We start from the raw sequence: 19903 nt of genomic DNA, 5'->3' as shown, positions 1-19903 counted from the left end.
ATCGATCCTTGAAGAATACATTGGGGGATATGGAAGATGTATATTTAAGCTACGCGAGGCGCAGACGCCAGTAGGAAGATGGTGCATCAATTCACCCAGGTCGCCATTACCATTTGAATGCCTGAGGTATAAATAAGCGGTTTGCTTTTTATCTCCTTTCCTTCTACGTTGTTCTTCTCACTTTCACTTGCATTTTGTTTCCAGAACTTAATATCTACGTCGTCTTAGCGTAAGGATCATGTCTAATCTGTCCAATATTCGTGAGGAGATCCTCAAAGACAATGCCAAACGTATCATCATCCGAGTAAAAACAAAAGGATCGGAGGACTGCCGGGACACCGCTTACAGAATTGTTGGTGAAATTTTTCCAGACTGGAAACAGGACAACCGTATCTTGTTTCTCGCTATCCAAGTATGGGGTAATCGGATTTTTGTCAACGTTGATGTCAATGGCGACAACTACAACTACGACACGGCGCACAAGGACCAGACCGTTCTTCCCGTATATGTGCTCCGAAGGCACAGGGGAAATTTGAATCTTATCCGATGGTCCCAAGAGGATAGGTCCGTGGCTGTGCAGTTAGCGGAACTGCATCGGGTTACTGGATATGTGCGGAGATCCCATTCTACGAAAATCGCAACTCGCATGTTGTGCACGCCAATCCGCGCGAGTATCTCAAGTGATGTTTCACTTCTTTTTTTCTCTTTTATTCCCAAGTGTAATGTCACTAGACGACAGTTTCTGCAATAACCGAGGTCCCCAAAAAGGATGAGGATGTGATACCATATCGTGCTATTGATGACTATATGGGACAGAGACACGGGACGCGAACGTCAAAGAGCACTTGTTCCAGACGTCCATTTTTCCAAGACAAAGACGCTTTTCTCAGAAGTTTTGTGTGCGAGAGATACGCCTGTCAACTCCAGCCAACGAAAGAAATGATATCCAGAGAAGCGTCTGAGGCCGTGACGGCGGGTTGTGTATGGATAATATTGAGATGCTCACAGCGCAAGTCTAGACCAGCTCAACTACAGTCTTCCTATCAAAAGGAGGCAGTTTTCCAGAAAAGAACTTCTCTTGAGGAATCAAAACAAGTCAACCCCTCGCATATCTGACCATTTGAATTAGTCCGTCGCCAGGGGTAGCTGTAATGGAGAAGACGTCGTGTCGCTATCGAACATCCACAACCTCGGAGCCCTGATATTCAGTCCCGGAACCGTTGTGATGGAAAAGCTTGAGCATAGATAATTCCGGTCAAGAGAAGCAAGTTTGGAAATTCCAAATGTCATCAGAACACAACTAGAACAGTGAGGATTCGCTCTAGACTTCGAATATGGGGTGGACCTAGAAGATAGATATACGAGCTTCTGTAAAAAAGTTTGAATAGGCTGCTGGACATGCTTTGTGTTTATCCAATTGTATGGCTCTAGTCATCGGCTCTTTTATCCTCCCTTTATTAGACCAGGGGATGGATCCACTGCTCTGGTGATGCGGGTCAGGCTCAGCCCTCGTTATCGCCTATAATTTCCCGGGCGAACCCGCGGCTAGCAAGCGCTAGTAGATAGTATCTGGAAAGCCTGCCAATGATAACCAGTACTTCTCGGCTAGAAGCCCCGGTGGCGCAGACTGCTAGCAGGTATATCTACGTTCTCGAGGTCCAAAAACCTGGCTATTCCTCCTGCTTTAGTTGGACCATCAGCTCACGTCTTTGTTCCAATTCTTCCAATGGGTGAGCAGTAGGAGCTGTGTCGATTTTCACCCGTCATTCATTTGATCACTTTGCTTCAGTCGCTCATTTGTAAAGACCTCTATCATGGGGCAATTGTTGACAACAAAATGGCTACCATACATGGCAGCACTAGCAATCCAAGGATTCGCAGCCACAGTCCCGGTGGTAACAGTTGCACCCACTTCGGTCCTTACTGTAACGTCTACTTACTCCGATACGGTGACCAGCACTATTACAGGGGTTCTCCCAGTGACGACCGTTGAGACCACATGTACTCCTGGTAGCGTTGCTCCAGAGTCATGTAGCAATTCGATATGGTCGGCGGAAGGTTCCTACTGGCAAGAATGGTGCTCAGATTCAGCTTTGGAAGGAGCACCATTTATGACCATTCATGGAGCAACCAGCCCTTACGAATGCTTCGTGTTTTGTGGCATCTATTCGAGCTGCCAAGGTCTCAATTGGGATGATAATAATGAGTGTGTGCTGCTCACAGACATCACGTTCACAGTGGAAGTCACTTCGTCTCATTGGGCCGCAATTGAACGTTTTTCAACCAACCCTTGCGTCGTCACTGTAACAGGCGCTTCTACTCAGCTGTCAACCGAGACGAAGGTGATGGAATATACAACAACTTACACATCGACAATTACATTGTCGACGAGTGCTTCTGTCGCTTCCACTAGCACTACATCCAGTGTTGCCACATCAACGGCTTCGACATGCACTGTCTCGACTTTTCCTACCACCACAGACTGCGTCGACGGATACTACGTATACAATGAGGAGTATTACCAAGTTCTCTGCAGCGACACCGTGCAAAGCTATTCGGGAACTCTTTCCAACTCCAGACAAGACGACATCTGGGGCTGCATCGAGGTCTGCTCTACCTATTCGAACTGTATAGGAACGTTCTGGTTTCTGGGGATCTGTTACTCGGAAAGTGGTACTATTGACTATTCCTACGTGCCGTACGACTACAGCGACCCAGATAACAATGTTGTCGACTATATTGCCCTTCGGCTAGATGACAATCCTTGTGCAGTTGCGACTTCTATTGCTGTTACAATCTCTTCGACAATCCTATCCTCGTCGACACTTGCATCCTCATCGGCCATAGTGACATCATCAAAACCTATAGACAAATCTACGCCAGTCGTGCCATCTGCATCAACTGCTTCACCTTCCACTCTTTTAAGCGCCTCTTCATCTCCTGTGACATCGAATTCTCTTACTTCATCGGTCCCATTGATAATAACGTCCCCGGTCTCAAGCTTCCGGGGCTCTCCTTCGCTCGTGCCCTCTGCTTTATACTCGACAGTTCCAGTATCCGTCCCTCCGAGAAGTTCCTCCGTACTTCTACCTTCACAGTCGTCTTCTTCTCCAATGATTAGTTTATCATCTGCCTCAATGCCGCTTGTTTTTCCTTCTCCTATTTCTCAAAGCTCTACCAGCAACCTTCCCACGGTTTCCAGTCAGAGTATCCCTACGTCAGCCCGGCGCACTACGACCATATTTACCACTGAAACCACGATCTGTCCTCTGAAGGCTACCAAAACGGCTTCCACTCTACGACCGGTAGATGTTACCTTCCCTGCCGCGCCAAAGATGACGACTTCAACTGTCTTCACCACAAAGGTGTACACTATTACCGCCTGCCCTCCATGGGTCTCAAACTGTCCTGCCTCCGACAAGACAACCAGCTACACAACAGAGATTATTCCCCTCTATACTACTAACTGCCCTGTTACCTCAGAAACAACTGATGCATATGCCATCCCAGCACAAACATCCAGCAGCGGGGGAGTGAGTACTAAACAGCCTCAGGCCCTCGCTACATCCACTGTTTTCACTACCAAGGTGCATACCATGACTGGGTGTCCACAACAAAGTCCGCACTGCGCAGCATCTGAGAAGACCACCTACTACACGACAGAAACAATTGCTGCATACACAACTATTTTCCCAGTTGCTGCAGAGGAAACGGGCATACATGCCTCCGGCCAAGCGACAGCTATCGGGGAAGGATCTATTGGACAGAGCATTGAAAGACTCAGTACATCAACGGTCTACACAGCCCGTGTCTACCCGATCACAGCTTGTCCATCGTCTTCCGCTACCTGTGCTGATGCAGAGCGAACGACGTATCTCGCGACAGAAACCGCAGTAGCATCAGTTACTCTCATCACATCAGCAGCTGTTGAAACTGCTGCAGACAATTCAGGTGCTCAAGTTACTCCTTCCGGAGGTAAATCCTCAGCGTCGATCATTACAGCCGTTCTCTACACAACAGAGGTATACGCGATCACAAAGGGAACGAAAACCTACGTTACCACCTCCACCATTCCGATAACCACAACCATGACCCCCACTGTCAGCGACATACCGCCATTCCTACCTACCAGCAAAGTAGGCTCGGCATTACTCGGGTCACACAGTCCCCAGCAAGGGGTAACGGGTGCATCTACCATCAGACCCAGTGCCGAGTCTCAAGGATCATCCGGAGAGGGATCGTCCTTACTATCATCTAGCAACAGTGACTCCTCTCACCCTGACATAGCCGGTAGTCCTGGACCATCCTCTCATGTCTCCCCCTCGACTGTTTCCAATGTCGGATCGTTTGTCAACAGCAGTTTTATTTTCAGCTCTTGGAGCAATGGATCCCATTCTTTGGGTGCCCCGTCTCCTAGTCCCGGGATCAATCGCCCTACCCTTGGAAATGTTGCTGGAAGTCACACTTCGTCTGTCCATGCCTCTGGTACATCTACTGTTACATCGGCGCAATACACTGGTTCTGCTTCTAAGAGTACAGTATGGACTTGGTTCCCTTTTGTGGGTATGGTTATAGGCTATCTTTTGTGATCAGTTACTAGATCAACTATGTTTTTCTGTTATTATCAATAATGATTGAGATCCAAAGGCTCAACGTGTGAATCTAAGATAATGAGTATGACTCAATCTCAAGAGAAATTGCATCGCAGCGTATAGAAAATACTAAAAGGCACATTTTACTTGCGGAAATAACGATAGCCCAACGCAGAGATTAGAAATAAGCAAGCAGTCGCCGCGCCTACACAAACAACATTCATGGGCTTGTGCTTTGGTGCACACAGCTCTTCAACAGTGTAGTTATTCCTCTCGAAAGCAAGACGATCTAATCCGTACCTCTTGGACTCCAGATGAAAGGAGATGTAGTTCTGTCGGAAAGAGAACCAGCACTTTGCAGCCAGCTGCACGTTGGGATCATCTTGAGTCTTGTTACCATCCTCCCGTGCATTGTTATCGGCGGGCATGTAACTTGTGACAGCCTTGTCCAAAGCAAAAACAATATTCTGCACATTTTCAAGTGTTTCGCAGAAGGTGTCTCGGAAAGTCCATAATTTCGAGCCAAACCTGGACGATCTTCCGGCTACTCTCCTGGCCCTTGTAGCTAGCAGAAGGTAGTTCCGTGTCTCACCATTGAGGACCTCCTTGGGGCAAGAAAGCAGGTCGTTTGTGTAATCAATGAAGTTCCGGACGACGGGAGCCACTCCCAACCAGTAAGGAGAAGGGACCTCCTCGGTACGAGAATACTTGAATATCGGAGGTATATAGTGAAACGAAATGCCACTCATAGAACGAAGATACCCCGGGAATGCTTCGGCCGCACACCACTCGGAGCTTGGACGTGGCTTTCCGTGGGTTGTAAGATGCATGGGCAAGTTCCCGTGCTCCATGCGGTATTCCATGGTACATGCCTCCGTGAACCCGCGGATAGCATTTGCTGAAAGGCTCCCGACCAAGGGGTCTTGGGACCCGAAGTATTCGGCACCCAATTGTAGCCCGTGCGTAAGGACCGCTGTCCAAGGGCTAGCATCCGGAGGACTATAGCCGTCATTACAGGAAAAGGAGGATAAGCGGTTGCGCTCTTCTGGACTGAGGAGAGTGTCGTCATCGCTTGCAAACAGGATGAGACTAGTGATGGCCATAACTAGCTTTGTCCCAGGCGAGCAATGGGCGTAGAAATATTCTCCAACTTGCGCAGAAGTGTCAATTAAAACTTCCAGAGCCTGAAGATTTTCTGGGAACAGATGTGTCAGATGCTCTTGGACCCAGTTATGGAGGTCATGGCGTAGACGTTCGTCAGCTGGTATGGCCTGTTGCTGATATCCTATTCCTTCAAGCAATAGGAACAGACATTTGCGTACACATTGAAATACTTCATTTCTCTGTTGAGTACTGAGGTTGGTTTCATCGTGAAATTCTAGGCACTCGTATTCGGGCCTAGAAAGAGCTGAGAAAAAGTCAATCTTCATGTTATAAATTAGAGGATAACCCCCAAGAGAGCAGAACTGAAGAGAGCAAAGGCGAGCACATGGTGTGATTTATGTTGGCCGCCTAACTAAGGTATGTCGGTCAGGATCGGAGATATTTTTGATCTTCTCCATGATCTTATGCGTGATAAGGAGAATAGTATCAGGGGCTAACCCTGTAGGATTCTCGAGGTTGAAGTCAATAGTGGAGTTTATCAATTTCTGGGTACGAAGATTGACCTTCTATTAGGTCAGGTACTTGTTTTAGTACTGGAAAGACGTCATATGCTGAGTTGTCATTACTACATGATATTACATCAGTGTGTATAAATGGCAGGAGTACATGAGAATCTTTCAGATTGAACGAGGTACATATGTTGAATAAAGTATAATTTGGTGTCTGAAATTCAGACCGGGGTCTGATACGCGGGATATTTATTCCTCATTCAGCCTACAACCGCAAGGCGGGCTACTCAGAATTTTTCCGGATAGAGCATCATGCATACGTCTGTGCAACCCGGTCGATGTGCTAGTGAGAAGGTAGGCCAATGAGAACGTACCAACATCGGAAATACTTTGCATATAGATTTTATCATCTGCTAAGGAATGTTTTAGTAATCTGATATTGACTCTGTTGTACCTCGACGACCAATCCAGGATAATCTGAGTAGAGAAGTTATATCACCAAAATTTCAGGAACTGGCTTGACTCGTGATAATAAGCAAAGCAAGGGACAACAGTTATGGTAGCACAAAATATCAAAAGAACAGACCCTTACCCATTTTTAAGCTCCACTCAATGAGCTGGACATTACACTGTGGAGGCCATTGGTTCTCATTAATGCGTCCAGCTTCCGCCATCCACTATAATAGAAGGGGGTGAAAGATGGATTCCTCCGATTCTGACCAGCCTTATAGATTGGATTGCATGTCGATTAAAGGAAATTGACAGACCACATAGAAACCACGCTTCACGCAGCTCATAATGGCGACCGCGGGACTAGATACCATATGCGATATGGAGAACTGAGAGTCGAATTAACTCGTAAGCTTCCCTATCTCAACGGAGTCCTAAACGAGGGTCTCAGACTAGGAAACCCAGCTCCCATCAGGGTACCCGTGAACACCGCCCCTGGTGGGCTTCAGTTTGGGGAGACGTATGTTCCTGGAAACGTCGAGCTAAAGGTACCTTTCCGGGTAAATTTAAAAGACTCTCGATGGTTCCCCAAGGGGGATCGCTTCAACCCAGAGCGCTGGACTGGGGAGATGCCTGAGCTGGTTCGTGACCGTCGAGCCTTCATTCCCTTTTGTTATGGCGTGCACTCGTGTGTCGGGAACGCAGCTGGTTACGAATGAGTCGAAGATTTTGATCGCGAAGACTGTTCATGAGTTCAACATCTTGCCAGGGGATCAGTATGATGAGGATAAGTTTGTCCAAGGAACAAAGGAGTACATGGGTGCTCTGCTCCCGTCGCTGTACTTGAAGTATGTTCCTAGGGTGGAGGGGAATCGTAAAAGTAGCTAAGCCGTTGGGCGAAGATGTGCTGTGTCCTACATTTGGGGACTCGAAATACAACTAAAACGTAAATGCGACGGTTTTTGGGGAAATGTATTCAGATAAGTGACACAGTTCACAGCAGGATCTAATAGGACAAGTAACTTGAACTGTAAATGTAATTTTTTCTTTTTGTTAATGCAAAAAAGGACTTCAATGGTAGCTTACTAAATGCACGACGAAGTCTAAGGAGTGGCAAGTATCAACAATCCAAACGTAAATGCTCATGGTTTATGACCCCAAAATCATCCGTCTCAACTCCTCCGTCTCCCCACTTTTATTGACCATATCCTGGAAGATGCCATCCTCTGTCTCTACCAACTCTGCAGGGCTTCCAAACTCTGCCGCAACACCATCCTTCATGACCAGAATGCGGTCAAAGTCTGCGACGGTGCTGAGACGGTGTGCAATCACCAACAGCGTGGTGTTTGTAAACGCCTCCCGAATGGATCGCTGGATCAGAATATCAGTCTCCATGTCCACCGCGGAGGTAGCTTCATCGAGGATGAGGATCTTTGGGCGGGATAGAATAGCACGCGCCAGACAAAGCAGCTGTTTCTGGCCCTGTGATAGGTTCGATCCGCCCGAAGCAACAGGCGATGATAAGGACTGGAATATGTTGGTGTTTCCGATCTGCTCGGAAGCGGCAATGGTGGAACTAGCACCAGACTGATTACCCTGGTCGTCCTTCAATAGTGGTGTGCTACTTCCGGAGGGGATGAGGTGGACACGCGTCAAAGCTTCTCGGACTTCCTGGTCGCTGTATTGATTCAGGGGGTCGAGGTTGGACCGGATGGTACCGGAAAATAGAACAGGGTCTTGGGGAATGATGGCTAAGCGGGTACGGAGATCGTGAAGTCGGATGTTGGCAATGTCGACTCCGTCGATGACGACACTGCCCTTGCGGGTGTCCAAGAAACGGAAGAGAGCAAGAGATAAAGTAGATTTGCCTGTCATTGTTAGTGGGATAAGGAAGAGGGAATGCTGCAGGCAACTTACCAGCACCTGTCCGACCGACGACCCCAATTCTTTGGTTCGGCTCCGCAGTGAAGGTCAGTCCCTTCAAGATCGATGGTAAACCTTGTGCATAACCGACTTCAAGCTCGTCAACCTCTATTCTACCCGTTTCAGGCCAGCTGGCCCTAACGCTGGCGCCGTCTGGGTTCTCGATCCGCAAGTCTCGATACTCGAAGATGCGCTCTGTTGCATTCATGAACAGCTCAACTCTTGTCGAAATTTGGATAGTGAAGGCAGTCAAGAAAGTGAAGCTCAGTGCGAAGGAGAGGGCAAATCCAGCCAAACTAGCATCGATACCTGGGGTGTTTATCACGAAGGCAGCCACAGTGGCTGGAAATAAAGCGGCCACAAATCCTACGTGAAGATGAAGCCAGCTGCCGAGATAGCCAGCATACCATGTGCAGGCGGCGTAAGTGTCGATGAGATCGTACATCCGTTTATTGAATTCTTCGGTTTTGGCAAATGCTCGAATAGTGGAAAGCCCAGTCAAGGATGCAGCAAAGTGTGATATGACCGGCGACTTGCTATTGGATTCAATGCGCCTGATGTTTCGTGCAGCAGCAAGGTAGCTCCGTGCTATGAAGGCGCAAGATGCCAGTAGAAAGATCGCAACCAAGACCATAAACGGTGAGATGAAAATGGCTGCAACCAATATACCGACCAATTCCCAGAGGGTAATGGCAAAGTAATAGAACATCTGCGGGAGCTGTGAATCCAGAAGGCTGAAGTCTCCTGTGAAACGGTTCAGAATTCTTCCCGTGGGAACTGTGTCGAACCATCGAAGAGGTGCATGGAATACGCTGTGTAGCATATCTTTGAATATTCTCCGTGATGCGCGGACGGCTCCATAATACAGGTTGAATACCCGGCTAACGGCAACTATCACTGACAAGGTCGAAATGACGCAGTACAACCCCAGGTAGAACCACAGACTTCGGTTCTGAACGTTGATCGGGAGACTGCTTGACCTGCTCATGCAGACTGTATGCGTTGAATAGCCTGCCAACTGTATCTGCGGGTTGTTGTGTTGAGGGCATGATGTATATTGAGTCACCCCCTGCTCATCGCCATAGGCATCTGCCCAGATCCTGATCCAGTAATTCCGAGCCAAAATCAATGCCTGGAACAACGCGAACAGACAAGAAAGAATTATCCAGAATGACCATCCTCCGGTTGCCTTGAGATACCCGGAATAGACTGACATCTCGACACGACCCGTGGCTCTCTTCTCCGCCTCAATAAGCTTCTTCGGGGGCCCCTTGGGGGCGGTAGGAGCAGAGGCAGCCGGCACTGTCAGCTCCTCTTCTTCCTCAATCAAGATCTCCCTGTTATCTGGTTCTTGGATAGAATCGAGTTCGCCATTCGCCTCTAGCTGGTCCACAGAACCTGCGTGTTTGAGAGTTCCGTCAGCAGAGAGACTAACAGCATATTTCGCTCCGGACAAGGCAAGCGACACATGGTGAGTGGCGACAATCCGAGTTCTGCCCACTGCGAGCTCGCCCATTACTGCGTTTTCATAGACATGCTTGCCCACATGAGCGTCGAGAGCGCTAAAGACATCGTCCATGATGAGGATTCCAGCGCGTGAATAGATGGCGCGTGCCAGACTCAAGCGCCATTTCTGTCCGCCACTGAGACTGATTCCCTGAGCGCCGACTTCGGTCTCATCACCATCCTCGAACAAGGCCAGATCGGTTGTCAGTGCACATGCTTGCAGCACCTTCTCATATCTGACCGGATCAAAGGGTAAACCAAAAAGGATATTGTTCTTGATCGTGGCATTCTCAATCCACGGAGTTTGGGAAACAAAGGCCATAGCCGTTGGCAGGATCCAGTTGCTAGCAGTTGCCTTGTTATCGAAGCGCTCCTGGGGACAGACATCTCGCGGGACATGGACGTAGCCACCCAGCACCTCCACCTCTCCCAAAATAGCCGCCAACAGTAAGGACTTTCCGGATCCCGTCGGGCCCGAGATAATACTGAGAGCGTTGTTCGGAAATACCAGGTTGAGATTTCGCAATGCGAAACGGTCGGCTGCTGCATCCTGAGCATCGCAAGGGAAGGTCACAGATGCATTATGGAACGAGATGACCTCTCCCGGATGTGTGTTTTCTTCTTGCTCTGGCGCGCGTAAAAACTTGTCGATTCTGTCGGCACTCACCTGGGCGGTGATAACAGATACTAACAAGTAAGGGATCCGCCCAACAATGCCCTCAAGCTGGAGGAACAGACTGATCGCTGTGAACGCTACAGAAGGTAGCAAGCTTCCGTGGATGTAAGAATAGGTCGTAAGAGACAAGGCCGTCAGGACAATGGGCGTAAACTCCGAGCCGATCGTCATGTAAATATTATCGAGCCTGCTACTCCACAGAACCGACAACTCCTCTTCACGTACAGTTTCGAGCTTGTCTGACCACACATCTTCAGCAGCGGAGAATTTGATTTGTCGGATACCATGCAGAGCTTCCGTAGTCATTGTGGTGCGTTGATCCCGGATGTCCATCAGGGCCTTCTGCTTCTTACCATAGCGCTTCGCTAGGTACTGGTTGATAGGGAAAAGGACCACAATACCCAGAAGGCCAGCGCACAAGCTCTCCCATCCAATGAGAAGCCACAAAAACGCCACTGTCACCAGCATTTTACCGATAATGTTCACACACTGGGAGCTTTCGGACGCAAAAATGGCGATTTGGTTGCAGTCGACCGCGAACATATTGATAATGTCTTGTTCGGACTTGGAGGGTCCGTCCTGGCCCGACTGCGAGTAAAGAATAATTAGTAAGGTAAACGCACAAGAATCAGGGCTCCCATACCTCTTCAATCTCGCCTCCTTCATCTTTCGGAGGGTCGGTACTCAATTTCTTTCTCAGCAACTTACGATATACCAGCGAAGTCAAAGTCGACCGCAAGGCAACGACGATATAGCCTCTTTCCCACCACATAATACGCGAGTCCACCAGGGTGGAGCTCAAGGTGGCGATCCCAATCATCAGGACATATTTCCAAGCAGTCGGGTCACGTACGTCTGCATTCTCTCGTGACTCCATGTATTGAAGAAGTTGCAGTGTTGCGAATGACGGCCCGACGTCGAAAAAATTGGAGATGAGAACCGCGGCCCATTGACGCAGAAGCTGGACCCGAAACTGCCAAAAGATGCGGATCCACAGTGGTTGGGCGTCTGTCAAGGCCATGGCACTAAAATCGGTCGAGGCTTCCTTGGAACGAATAGCATGATTCATAGTCGGAAGAGCTTCAGATTCCAATGCTTCTTTGGCACCTTCGGACATGATCTCAGGAGCCCATATAAATCTCAAACGCGACCAAAGGCTAACGGTCATCTCTCGGTCTATTTCCTTGCCGTCATGGTCGAAGACAGCCGGGCGCCGTTCCACGCACCATATACCCGCGACCAGGGCCAGAAGAGTAGGCAGCTGCACTCCGGTCAGGATAGTGGTGACGCTAGTTCTACTCACGTCGGAGACATTTTCGCCAGCGAGAACGGAAAAGGAAATAGCTCCAATCAGAAGGATTGTTGGCTGCTTCCACAGCACGCTGTCGAATTTCGCAACTGGGTGTGTCTGGGTGAGTGAGTCTGCGAATTGCACCAGCAGAAGTAGCTATGGAGTGTCAGCAGCCATCCCAATAGACCTCTCCGAAGGTGGGATCCAGTGGTAGGAGAATGTCGACGCACCCATGCTGGCGGCAGCAGCCAGATTCCCAGTGAAGCGGACCCCTTTGTCTCATGAATTCTAATTGCCGCAACGATCAAGTTGGCAAAAGACAGACCCAGTCCACACAGATTCAGCAGAAAAATTACGATAAAGGGGCGTTGGTTTGACAATTGACTGGTGGATTCTTTTGTGGCAATTCCATCTTTATCCTCATACCGAATGTCGTCGGGGTTCGCGTGTCTCCTCCACCTCGCGTTGATCAATCTCTTGGCCGGCGAAATGGTCCCCAACGAAATCAGGACAAAGAGAACAACCGCCGCCTCTCCGGGGGCGATGGAAGGCACCATCGTTCGGACAGGATTGTTAGAGTTGGTGTTCTTTGTGCCGAGAATGGCAAGAAGAAGGGCCCTGGGTTTTTTAAAGAAAGATGGAGAGATGCTGGTGAGCTAATTTCCTTGTGCATGGCGAACGGACGGCGCTACTGCAGTCAGCGAATACGATTCATCTGCCAGTGATAAGCCGCTCCCCCGCGCGTTGCCTGTCCGGGAGCCCGACGGAGCTGAGGTGACTCAACGCGTTCGAAGGATGCCGATAAGAACCTGAATTTGCTCGGCATGACTCAGAATGGATGAATTAAGTAGAATCTGGACCCTATTGGAAAGTGAGGCAGAAGCGGAGATCCAACGGGAAGAAAGAGAAAAATGCCGGGATATTCTGGCCGGCCATGTGAGGGAATCCCCCTGATTGGCCAGCTCGCGTCCGTTTGCGCGTTTCCCTCGCTGCCTGGGGCGGTCAGGGCTTTCGCAATGAGAACCTTCAATGGCGATAACCTCGCAGGGAGCATACCTCCATTAAAACTAGTAGCCAGGTAGGACGGTCGAACCAAGCATCACACAACATCCGGTGTCACCTCTCGCTATGAACCACGGCATAATACCGTGCTCAGTGGCACCTCTCTCCACACTCGGTGCACGTCCCCCCTGCTGCGCCTTCTTCTCCTCGTCATCACCAGTCACCAGATCATTTCTTATCATTTAATATAAAGCGTTGATAATCTTCAGGTCTCAGGATATATGAACTGTCACCTCATCCTCCTCAGCGTGGTATTGGACAAATGTAATTTCCACATTTTTCCGGGCGGTCCATCTCGACCCTCAAATCACCGGAGCTGTTCAGCCTTATCACGCAGATACCCCGCTAATGCCCCTATCTTAGCTACATCTTCGGTTGGGACAAGCTTCGCCTAGCCTCTTGGCCGTTCCTGTCCTTCGTGTCATGAACGACGATCGGTCTTGTAGCTATTCCGACCATGGTCGGAGCTGTGGTTACGCATGCCTCCTAGATGATACACGCTGCGTGTCGGAGATAAGCATGCTCACATATTCGCCACATCATACCTTGGGCATGCTCAAGACCTGTGGGCTCTTCAGGTCAGGGATGGATGCCCGGATTTCATCGTTTCCGCTTAGGGACAGTGGTAGTCATACAGAGCAGCTTCAATATTTGAGACAGTACTTCTGACTACTTACTCATTGCAAACCGACAGCAGCACACAGCACACAGAAGGTTGCTGGGAGAAGACCTTTTTCTTCTGTTCTGGTGTCTAACGAAGGCTGTCAAACCTACTTCTCCGATGGTATCGATCCGTCTAGACTAGTACCCACCCATGAAGCCAAATTAGGGCCTGCATATGTGTCCCCACACAAGTAAACAACAGAATGGATGCGTGCGCTATCAACACAATTAGCTACTGTAGTCTTGTTGCCAAATTTTTCAGTCAGCACACGTGTGAGTGCTCCTCGAATGAAGGCACAGAATTTTGTCTTTCTTGCCTTTTACTACATGTTTTGCGATCATGATGTCTGGGTCACCGAGGTGAGTTGAGATTGCTAGTCCCTAGAGGGAATTGAACTTTCGAAACACATTTCTATCTCGATTACTTGTTGAACTTGATATACAACTGTCCTGCCAATTGGCCAACTGGCGACCGTAGCTGCCATGAGCTGGGCCCATCTAGATATTGTCATGATGAACTGCGTGAATTTGCATATACACTAACCACAGCATCTCTTAACTAACCAGGAGTGCTTATTAAGCCTTACAATTCTTTACAAATCTCCCTCTATCATCAGGCAATCAGAACCATAGTTAAAGTGCTGTTCTCTATGAATAATACGCTCAACTCCCACAGGGTTCAGCAAATGGGATCCACTGCCCCGGTCCCACCCGAAACTCAAATGTCGCATCGACCTGCCGTTCCGCACGGCTTCACCTCTTGCGCTCGCCTGGGCCTACTTTAAAAGGAGAAAGTCGTGCAATTACACTATGATCTCCAAAGGATCTTCGCTGAATACGCGTGAACGGCCGTCATGAATGAGCCTTTCAATAAAAACAAGAATAAAGCATCTTTCAGGTCTCAGTTGGGTTGTACGAACTGCCGACAAAACAAAGTCAAGTGCGACGAGAAAAAGCCGATCTGCACCCGATGCTGGGAAAAGGACCTACAATGCCGGACAATATTCCGACTGAAATGGGAATCAACTTATCGAGATCAGGGTATCGCCTTTGGCAGGTCTAAGCTGAACCGGAAGGGCCCAACCGGTGCTCCAGGACTAAGTTCAACTTTTCCCGAAGACACTACATGGCTTGCTACTCCAGCTGTTCAGCCTTGGACTTTTGTGAATACAGATTTCTCGTCGCTACGACGACTTTATGCTGATGAACAAGAATGCGCCGAACCACATCTGCTCCCGGCAGTCGATGCCAGAACAGTCCTTGGAGAGTTGGGGCCTCGTGAGCCAGTATCGTCATCATCAAAATCGCCACCCCATTATGATTTGTCCACAAATATACGAGAAGCGATGTTACAGAATCTACAATCACCTCTTTCATTATTTCCATCTTTAGATGACCTGGGAAATCAAGTACTGTTCGACTATTATGTCAACCAAATATGCCCCCGAACAGTGCAAAGTCCTCTGTCCATGTCACCCTTTGCATCTGTCATCCTTCCTTATTGTGTATCCGCTCCGCCCGCAGTCCTGCAGGCCATACAGGCGCTGGCCGCCTGTCATTGGTCCCAAAGCGATCAAAGGTATAGCGAACCTTCTCTGCGACTTAAAGCTCGGGTCTTGAACCATCTTCGACATCGCCTCAAGACGCATCCCAAGGATATAGTCACAGAAGACCCCGAAATCCTGGTCATCATGATGTTCTTATGTTTATATGACATTGTTGATGACTGCAACCACCAATGGATTATACATCTCCAGGGAGCAAAAGATATTATTCGACTACGCCGGCGACAGCAAATTGCGTTGAAAGGGGCCAATCAAGATGTACAGCAAGACGCAGTATCATCTTTCACTGAGCTTTTCTTTGCTTTTCAAGACGTGATGGGGCGAACTGCCTGTGGAAAGGCGGAGCTTTTCGGATCGACCTATTGGCGTGACGAAGACACAGCCATAAATCCTTGGATGGGTTGCAGTCCTGCTCTTGTTTCCATCTTGTTCTCTATTATGGATCTGAGTCGGTCTAGACGAGATATTATCGCTGATGAAGGTCACGAAACGTTCAACGTCAGAGCTGCCTCTCTGATCAACAGACTGAAGGGTATCAAGCAGGAGTCGCAAATCGACGGGGACAACCACATCATTCAGAGAATTGCCGAGTTGAAAAGAGTGACTTCCATAGTCTATTTGAATTGTGCATTGTATGGTTTGACACCATCCGACTCGATAACCAAAACCTACGTCCGCAGAATATTGAAAGATATTGTTGAGCTACTCGCATTAGAGCCATCCTGTCAGGTCGTCTGGCCTCTTTTCGTCGCTGCTGTGGAACTTGACCCTCTCGACTTTGCAATTATGTTGGATCCGGATACTGGGAAGATGACGGACGGGCGAAGGCTTGTCTTGGAGTTACTCATGAAGATGAGTAAAAGCAGTGTTTCTAGTGTAACTCGGGCGCGTGTTGTTATCGAGCAGGTATGGAAATCTCGCGACTTTTGTTTGTCCAAGTCTTCGCGGGAAAGGTCACCAGCGTCTATCACGGATCTGAATGACTGGGAAGAATATGTCATGCCTGTTAGTGATGCTTTGAGTTTAGCGTAAGCTGGAATGTCAGCAAACGTCCATAATACTCATACGATTATCTCTTGTGATCTTTTCTTCTTGTACTCTGGTCCGAAGGACATACGGTTCAGTATAGGCAAGCGTATCCGAGCGAGCCCAAGGACGGCGAGCTTTTAGTCCATGTCTTCGTTCGGAAGCTTATCCTTTAACATTCCTATCACTCGTTTGAATGAACGATAAAAGCCACAAAATCCATCGTCCTTGATCTGCACGGTCTATACCCTATAGCACACCGGCTAATGCTATCCACGATCGGATCCCTGCATGCGGGGTATTCTCACGGCTCGGGAATGGCATGGAACAATCGGAAAGACGCCCCGCATGTCGGAATGTACTACCGATAACATGTTCACTAGCAGACTTTGTATACTGGAGTTAGTTCACCCGCCGACCCTATAAAGCACCATCCGAGATTGGAAAATGACTGGTTCCTGCCTAACTTTCAGCTCCCCTCCTCCCTCCAGGCCTTCTGAGCCATTTCTTTACTAAATAAATAGACGAACTACTTCCCTAACACCTCATCACCTTTAAATTGCAAATCAGCGTCACATACCTGCCTATTAGAAAAGAGAATGCTCATCAACAAAGTTCCCCCCGAAACCCTCACCGTCCCTCCAACAATCCACTCTCCCAATTCAACCCGTCCAGTCCTCGTCTACAGGGATGCTTTAGTCGACAAGACGCCCCAAGGTGCCTCCAACGCTATAGAGCAAAGTGAATGGGTGTATGGAGGTCATTGGAAAATAGCAGAAAATGCGCTGGCAGCTGTCCCTCATTACCACTCCATCACCCACGAGGCGTATACAGTTCTCCACGGAACAGGAACATACCGGCTTGGAAAATCACCCCTCGACCCTGACGTTGATGGGAATGGTGAGGAGGTCGGTGTTGTGTTTACTGCTCGCGCGGGAGATGTGTTTGTGTTCCCTGTATGTTTTATCCCTAGTCTGCTCCTCTCTGAACATAATGGAGAAATACAAGTCAAATGAGTTGCATTACTGACAGAGCTATGTCTGTGTAGGCTGGGGTCACGCATTGCGTCACGAAGACTTCCGACAACTATGAGATTATTGGATGGTATTCGCTGGTAAGGAGTTGTTGATGCTACTTATGGCATGAAGTTCAAGCTGACTGAAGCCGTGACAGAATGATAGAAATTCCCGAGAACAGCCATGGGATTACGAGGAAGCACTTGACTCACAGGAGGAAACGGATAAGAAGCGTATCATCTGTGAGTCGGTGCCTACGCCGGTTCTTGATCCCATTTACGGAAAGGAGGGACATTTACCTACAGTCTGGAAACGAGGCTGAGTGACTTAGTTGTCGAGCCGGAATGATAGCTTGTGAACTTGATCTATATCAGCTGTCTCCCTTGGAATTGCTATCTGTACATTGAATACTAGTCTTCACAATATCGAATTCAATTCGACATCTCCCTATCAAATACATTTGATCGTCAATTACAGTGGAGTTGGTGCAGAACTTCTTGCCTTGACAAACGGGCCTTGACACTTCCATTTAAGCTATGCTATTTCTATGGACCTAAGCAAGATGACGTAGAATCATGTGAGTATCGCGCCACAAAAAAAGTCAGTTGTGTTACATGGAATCCTGTACACTTTGTCAGTCGGCCTAGATTCTCGTGTCAGCATTTATCCGATCCAGTATTCTCAGGTTCTCCATGATACCCGCTACGAGAAGAACTTAACATAAGAGAAGCAAAAGCATAAGCTGTTTATATGAGACGTTATCGAAGCAGAATTCATGATTGCTAACCGTGGGAACCCTGCATTGCTGCAGATAATTAACATAAGAAGGTACTAATGAAGTGAAAGGTGATGCTAACTATAGGGCTCGATCTCCGATGCAACGATCGTATTACCTCAATGTGCCCATCCATGGGTGAAGGGAGGGGTGAAATAGAGTACTAGCAGGACCCCATGTGTTCCACATGACAGAAGATTTTGGCATAAAAGCCCATCAGCACCCTAACCTAGTAATTTATCCACTCTTGCATGGAATTAACTATCCTAGTCCAACCCTTAAAACGTCACACAGGGCCCCAAGCTCCACTTTTCCATCATGGACTTCATCAAGAACGTTGTATCGCAGATTACATCCACCAACCTCAACACAAGCGTCAAGGCGTTCAAGTCCTTGATCGAGAGCGACCCCAAGCTCTACAAGCTTACCACAGAAATGTTCACGCAAACCCGCCCGGGAGATCCAGCCATCCCTAGCAACCTCGCTACCTTCATCGTCCAGTTAAACAGTCTTGTTCGAAGTGCGCCCGTATTTTCTACCGAACGCTGGGCCAGCAGCCCCTTGACCAGGTTCATCGAGCCATACATTCGCACGCCATCCGGGTACGAATTCTTCCTCAACGCAAAGGTCAACAATGCCTTCCATGACATCCTCAAGGACTGGGGCAAATTTCTCTGCGGCCCAGAATCAGCAGCCGTCCTAACCAGCGAGCCTAATGGCTGGTTCAGCCCCGACGCTCTCGCCAACATGCGCGACTTCGAGAAAACGTTTGTATGCGACTCAAGCAAGCCCCACTGGGGTTTCAATTCCTGGGAGAAATTCTTCAACAGAGAGCTCCGTCAGGGTGCCCGACCAATTGCGGAGCCAGACAACCCCGGTGTCGTTTCTGCTGCTGTCGATGGAGTCACCCATAAATTCGCTACCAATATTAAAGATGAGTACTGGCTTAAGAATCAACCCTACTCACTCGAAGACATGCTCGATGGAGATCCGATCGCGGGGCAATTTGTCGGCGGTACGGTTCTCCAGGTATACCTTGAGCCTACTGGCTACCATCGGTGGCATGCGCCCGTCTCGGGAATTATCGTCAGAACTCTGGAGATCCCTGGGGTATTCTGCCCTGCTCAACGGGATAGTACAAGTCTGGATAACTGGGTTTCCGAATCCCAGGGCTACGCCGTGCACACGGCTACTCGACACCTGATCGTCATTGAGACTGAGGATAAAGTGGTCGTGTGCTGCTTGTTTGCGGGGATACTGGAACGTGGCTCGTGCGAGACGACGGTGCTACCTGGGGATTATGTGGAAAAGGGTCAGGAGCTTGGGATGTTCCATTTTGGGGGGAGTACGCATTGTCTCATTTTTGAACCGCGGGTCAGGGTTGATTGGAAGGATACGGAAAATATGAAGGTTGGACAGGAGATAAGCCGGATATCTCTGGGGAATATCAGTGGGGTATCTGAGTGAGGTAGCCATGTACACCAAAGCTTTCGTTGTACCAATCTGTCCGTCTAGTCTGGTTCTTGAAGGTTTGGTCAACTTTAGTGATAATCAAAGTTACGATGTTACTATACATTTTCTTCTGGCCATCACAGGTTCAAGAAGCAAAGAGTACTACTACGTTCTTCATGCCAAATGTGGTGTGAATGTGAAGGGCGGCAGGATATATAATACTCCCAGTCCTTACTAGTACCGTGACGGACGATGGTTTATACTGAAGGAAACCATAAAAAGATTAAAAGGAG

At 48.7% G+C, this 19903-nt stretch overlaps 9 protein-coding genes across 9 annotated transcripts; 7 read left to right on the top strand and 2 right to left on the bottom strand.

Annotated features, from left to right (window-relative positions):
- Positions 1 to 238: 238 nt before the first annotated feature.
- On the top strand, positions 239 to 684 carry AKAW2_60232A (uncharacterized protein; the record flags this gene model as incomplete). Its single annotated transcript, XM_041692336.1, has 2 exons — positions 239 to 502; positions 565 to 684. The coding sequence occupies 2 exons, from the start codon at positions 239 to 241 to the stop codon at positions 682 to 684; spliced, it is 384 nt and encodes a 127-aa protein (XP_041545730.1).
- Positions 685 to 1814: 1130 nt separating this feature from the next.
- On the top strand, positions 1815 to 3121 carry AKAW2_60231A (uncharacterized protein; the record flags this gene model as incomplete). Its single annotated transcript, XM_041692334.1, has 2 exons — positions 1815 to 2698; positions 2773 to 3121. 2 exons carry the CDS (start codon positions 1815 to 1817, stop codon positions 3119 to 3121), a joined length of 1233 nt encoding a protein of 410 aa, XP_041545729.1.
- Positions 3122 to 3137: 16 nt separating this feature from the next.
- Positions 3138 to 4589, top strand: AKAW2_60230A (uncharacterized protein; the record flags this gene model as incomplete). Its single annotated transcript, XM_041692333.1, has 1 exon — positions 3138 to 4589. One exon carries the CDS (start codon positions 3138 to 3140, stop codon positions 4587 to 4589), a length of 1452 nt encoding a protein of 483 aa, XP_041545728.1.
- Positions 4590 to 4735: 146 nt separating this feature from the next.
- Positions 4736 to 5695, bottom strand: AKAW2_60229S (uncharacterized protein; the record flags this gene model as incomplete). Its single annotated transcript, XM_041692332.1, has 1 exon — positions 4736 to 5695. The coding sequence occupies one exon, from the start codon at positions 5693 to 5695 to the stop codon at positions 4736 to 4738; it is 960 nt and encodes a 319-aa protein (XP_041545727.1).
- A 1334-nt stretch (positions 5696 to 7029) lies between these two features.
- On the top strand, positions 7030 to 7543 carry AKAW2_60228A (uncharacterized protein; the record flags this gene model as incomplete). Its single annotated transcript, XM_041692331.1, has 2 exons — positions 7030 to 7296; positions 7361 to 7543. 2 exons carry the CDS (start codon positions 7030 to 7032, stop codon positions 7541 to 7543), a joined length of 450 nt encoding a protein of 149 aa, XP_041545726.1.
- Positions 7544 to 7804: 261 nt separating this feature from the next.
- AKAW2_60227S (uncharacterized protein) lies at positions 7805 to 11928 on the bottom strand (the record flags this gene model as incomplete). The annotated part of the gene is made up of 3 exons (XM_041692330.1): positions 7805 to 8523; positions 8573 to 11348; positions 11404 to 11928. 3 exons carry the CDS (start codon positions 11926 to 11928, stop codon positions 7805 to 7807), a joined length of 4020 nt encoding a protein of 1339 aa, XP_041545725.1.
- A 2702-nt stretch (positions 11929 to 14630) lies between these two features.
- Positions 14631 to 16373, top strand: AKAW2_60226A (Zn(II)2Cys6 transcription factor; the record flags this gene model as incomplete). The annotated part of the gene is made up of 1 exon (XM_041692329.1): positions 14631 to 16373. The coding sequence occupies one exon, from the start codon at positions 14631 to 14633 to the stop codon at positions 16371 to 16373; it is 1743 nt and encodes a 580-aa protein (XP_041545724.1).
- Positions 16374 to 16966: 593 nt separating this feature from the next.
- On the top strand, positions 16967 to 17705 carry AKAW2_60225A (cupin domain-containing protein; the record flags this gene model as incomplete). Its single annotated transcript, XM_041692328.1, has 3 exons — positions 16967 to 17323; positions 17416 to 17481; positions 17541 to 17705. The coding sequence occupies 3 exons, from the start codon at positions 16967 to 16969 to the stop codon at positions 17703 to 17705; spliced, it is 588 nt and encodes a 195-aa protein (XP_041545723.1).
- A 771-nt stretch (positions 17706 to 18476) lies between these two features.
- Positions 18477 to 19625, top strand: AKAW2_60224A (phosphatidylserine decarboxylase family protein; the record flags this gene model as incomplete). The annotated part of the gene is made up of 1 exon (XM_041692327.1): positions 18477 to 19625. One exon carries the CDS (start codon positions 18477 to 18479, stop codon positions 19623 to 19625), a length of 1149 nt encoding a protein of 382 aa, XP_041545722.1.
- Positions 19626 to 19903: the final 278 nt, after the last annotated feature.

This window comes from Aspergillus luchuensis, chromosome 6 (genome assembly GCF_016861625.1).
Source record: "Aspergillus luchuensis IFO 4308 DNA, chromosome 6, nearly complete sequence".
In the NCBI taxonomy this organism is placed as follows: Eukaryota; Fungi; Ascomycota; class Eurotiomycetes; order Eurotiales; family Aspergillaceae; genus Aspergillus; species Aspergillus luchuensis.
Note: the sequence above shows the minus strand (reverse complement) of the source record. Positions and strands in the feature narration are given on the sequence as shown.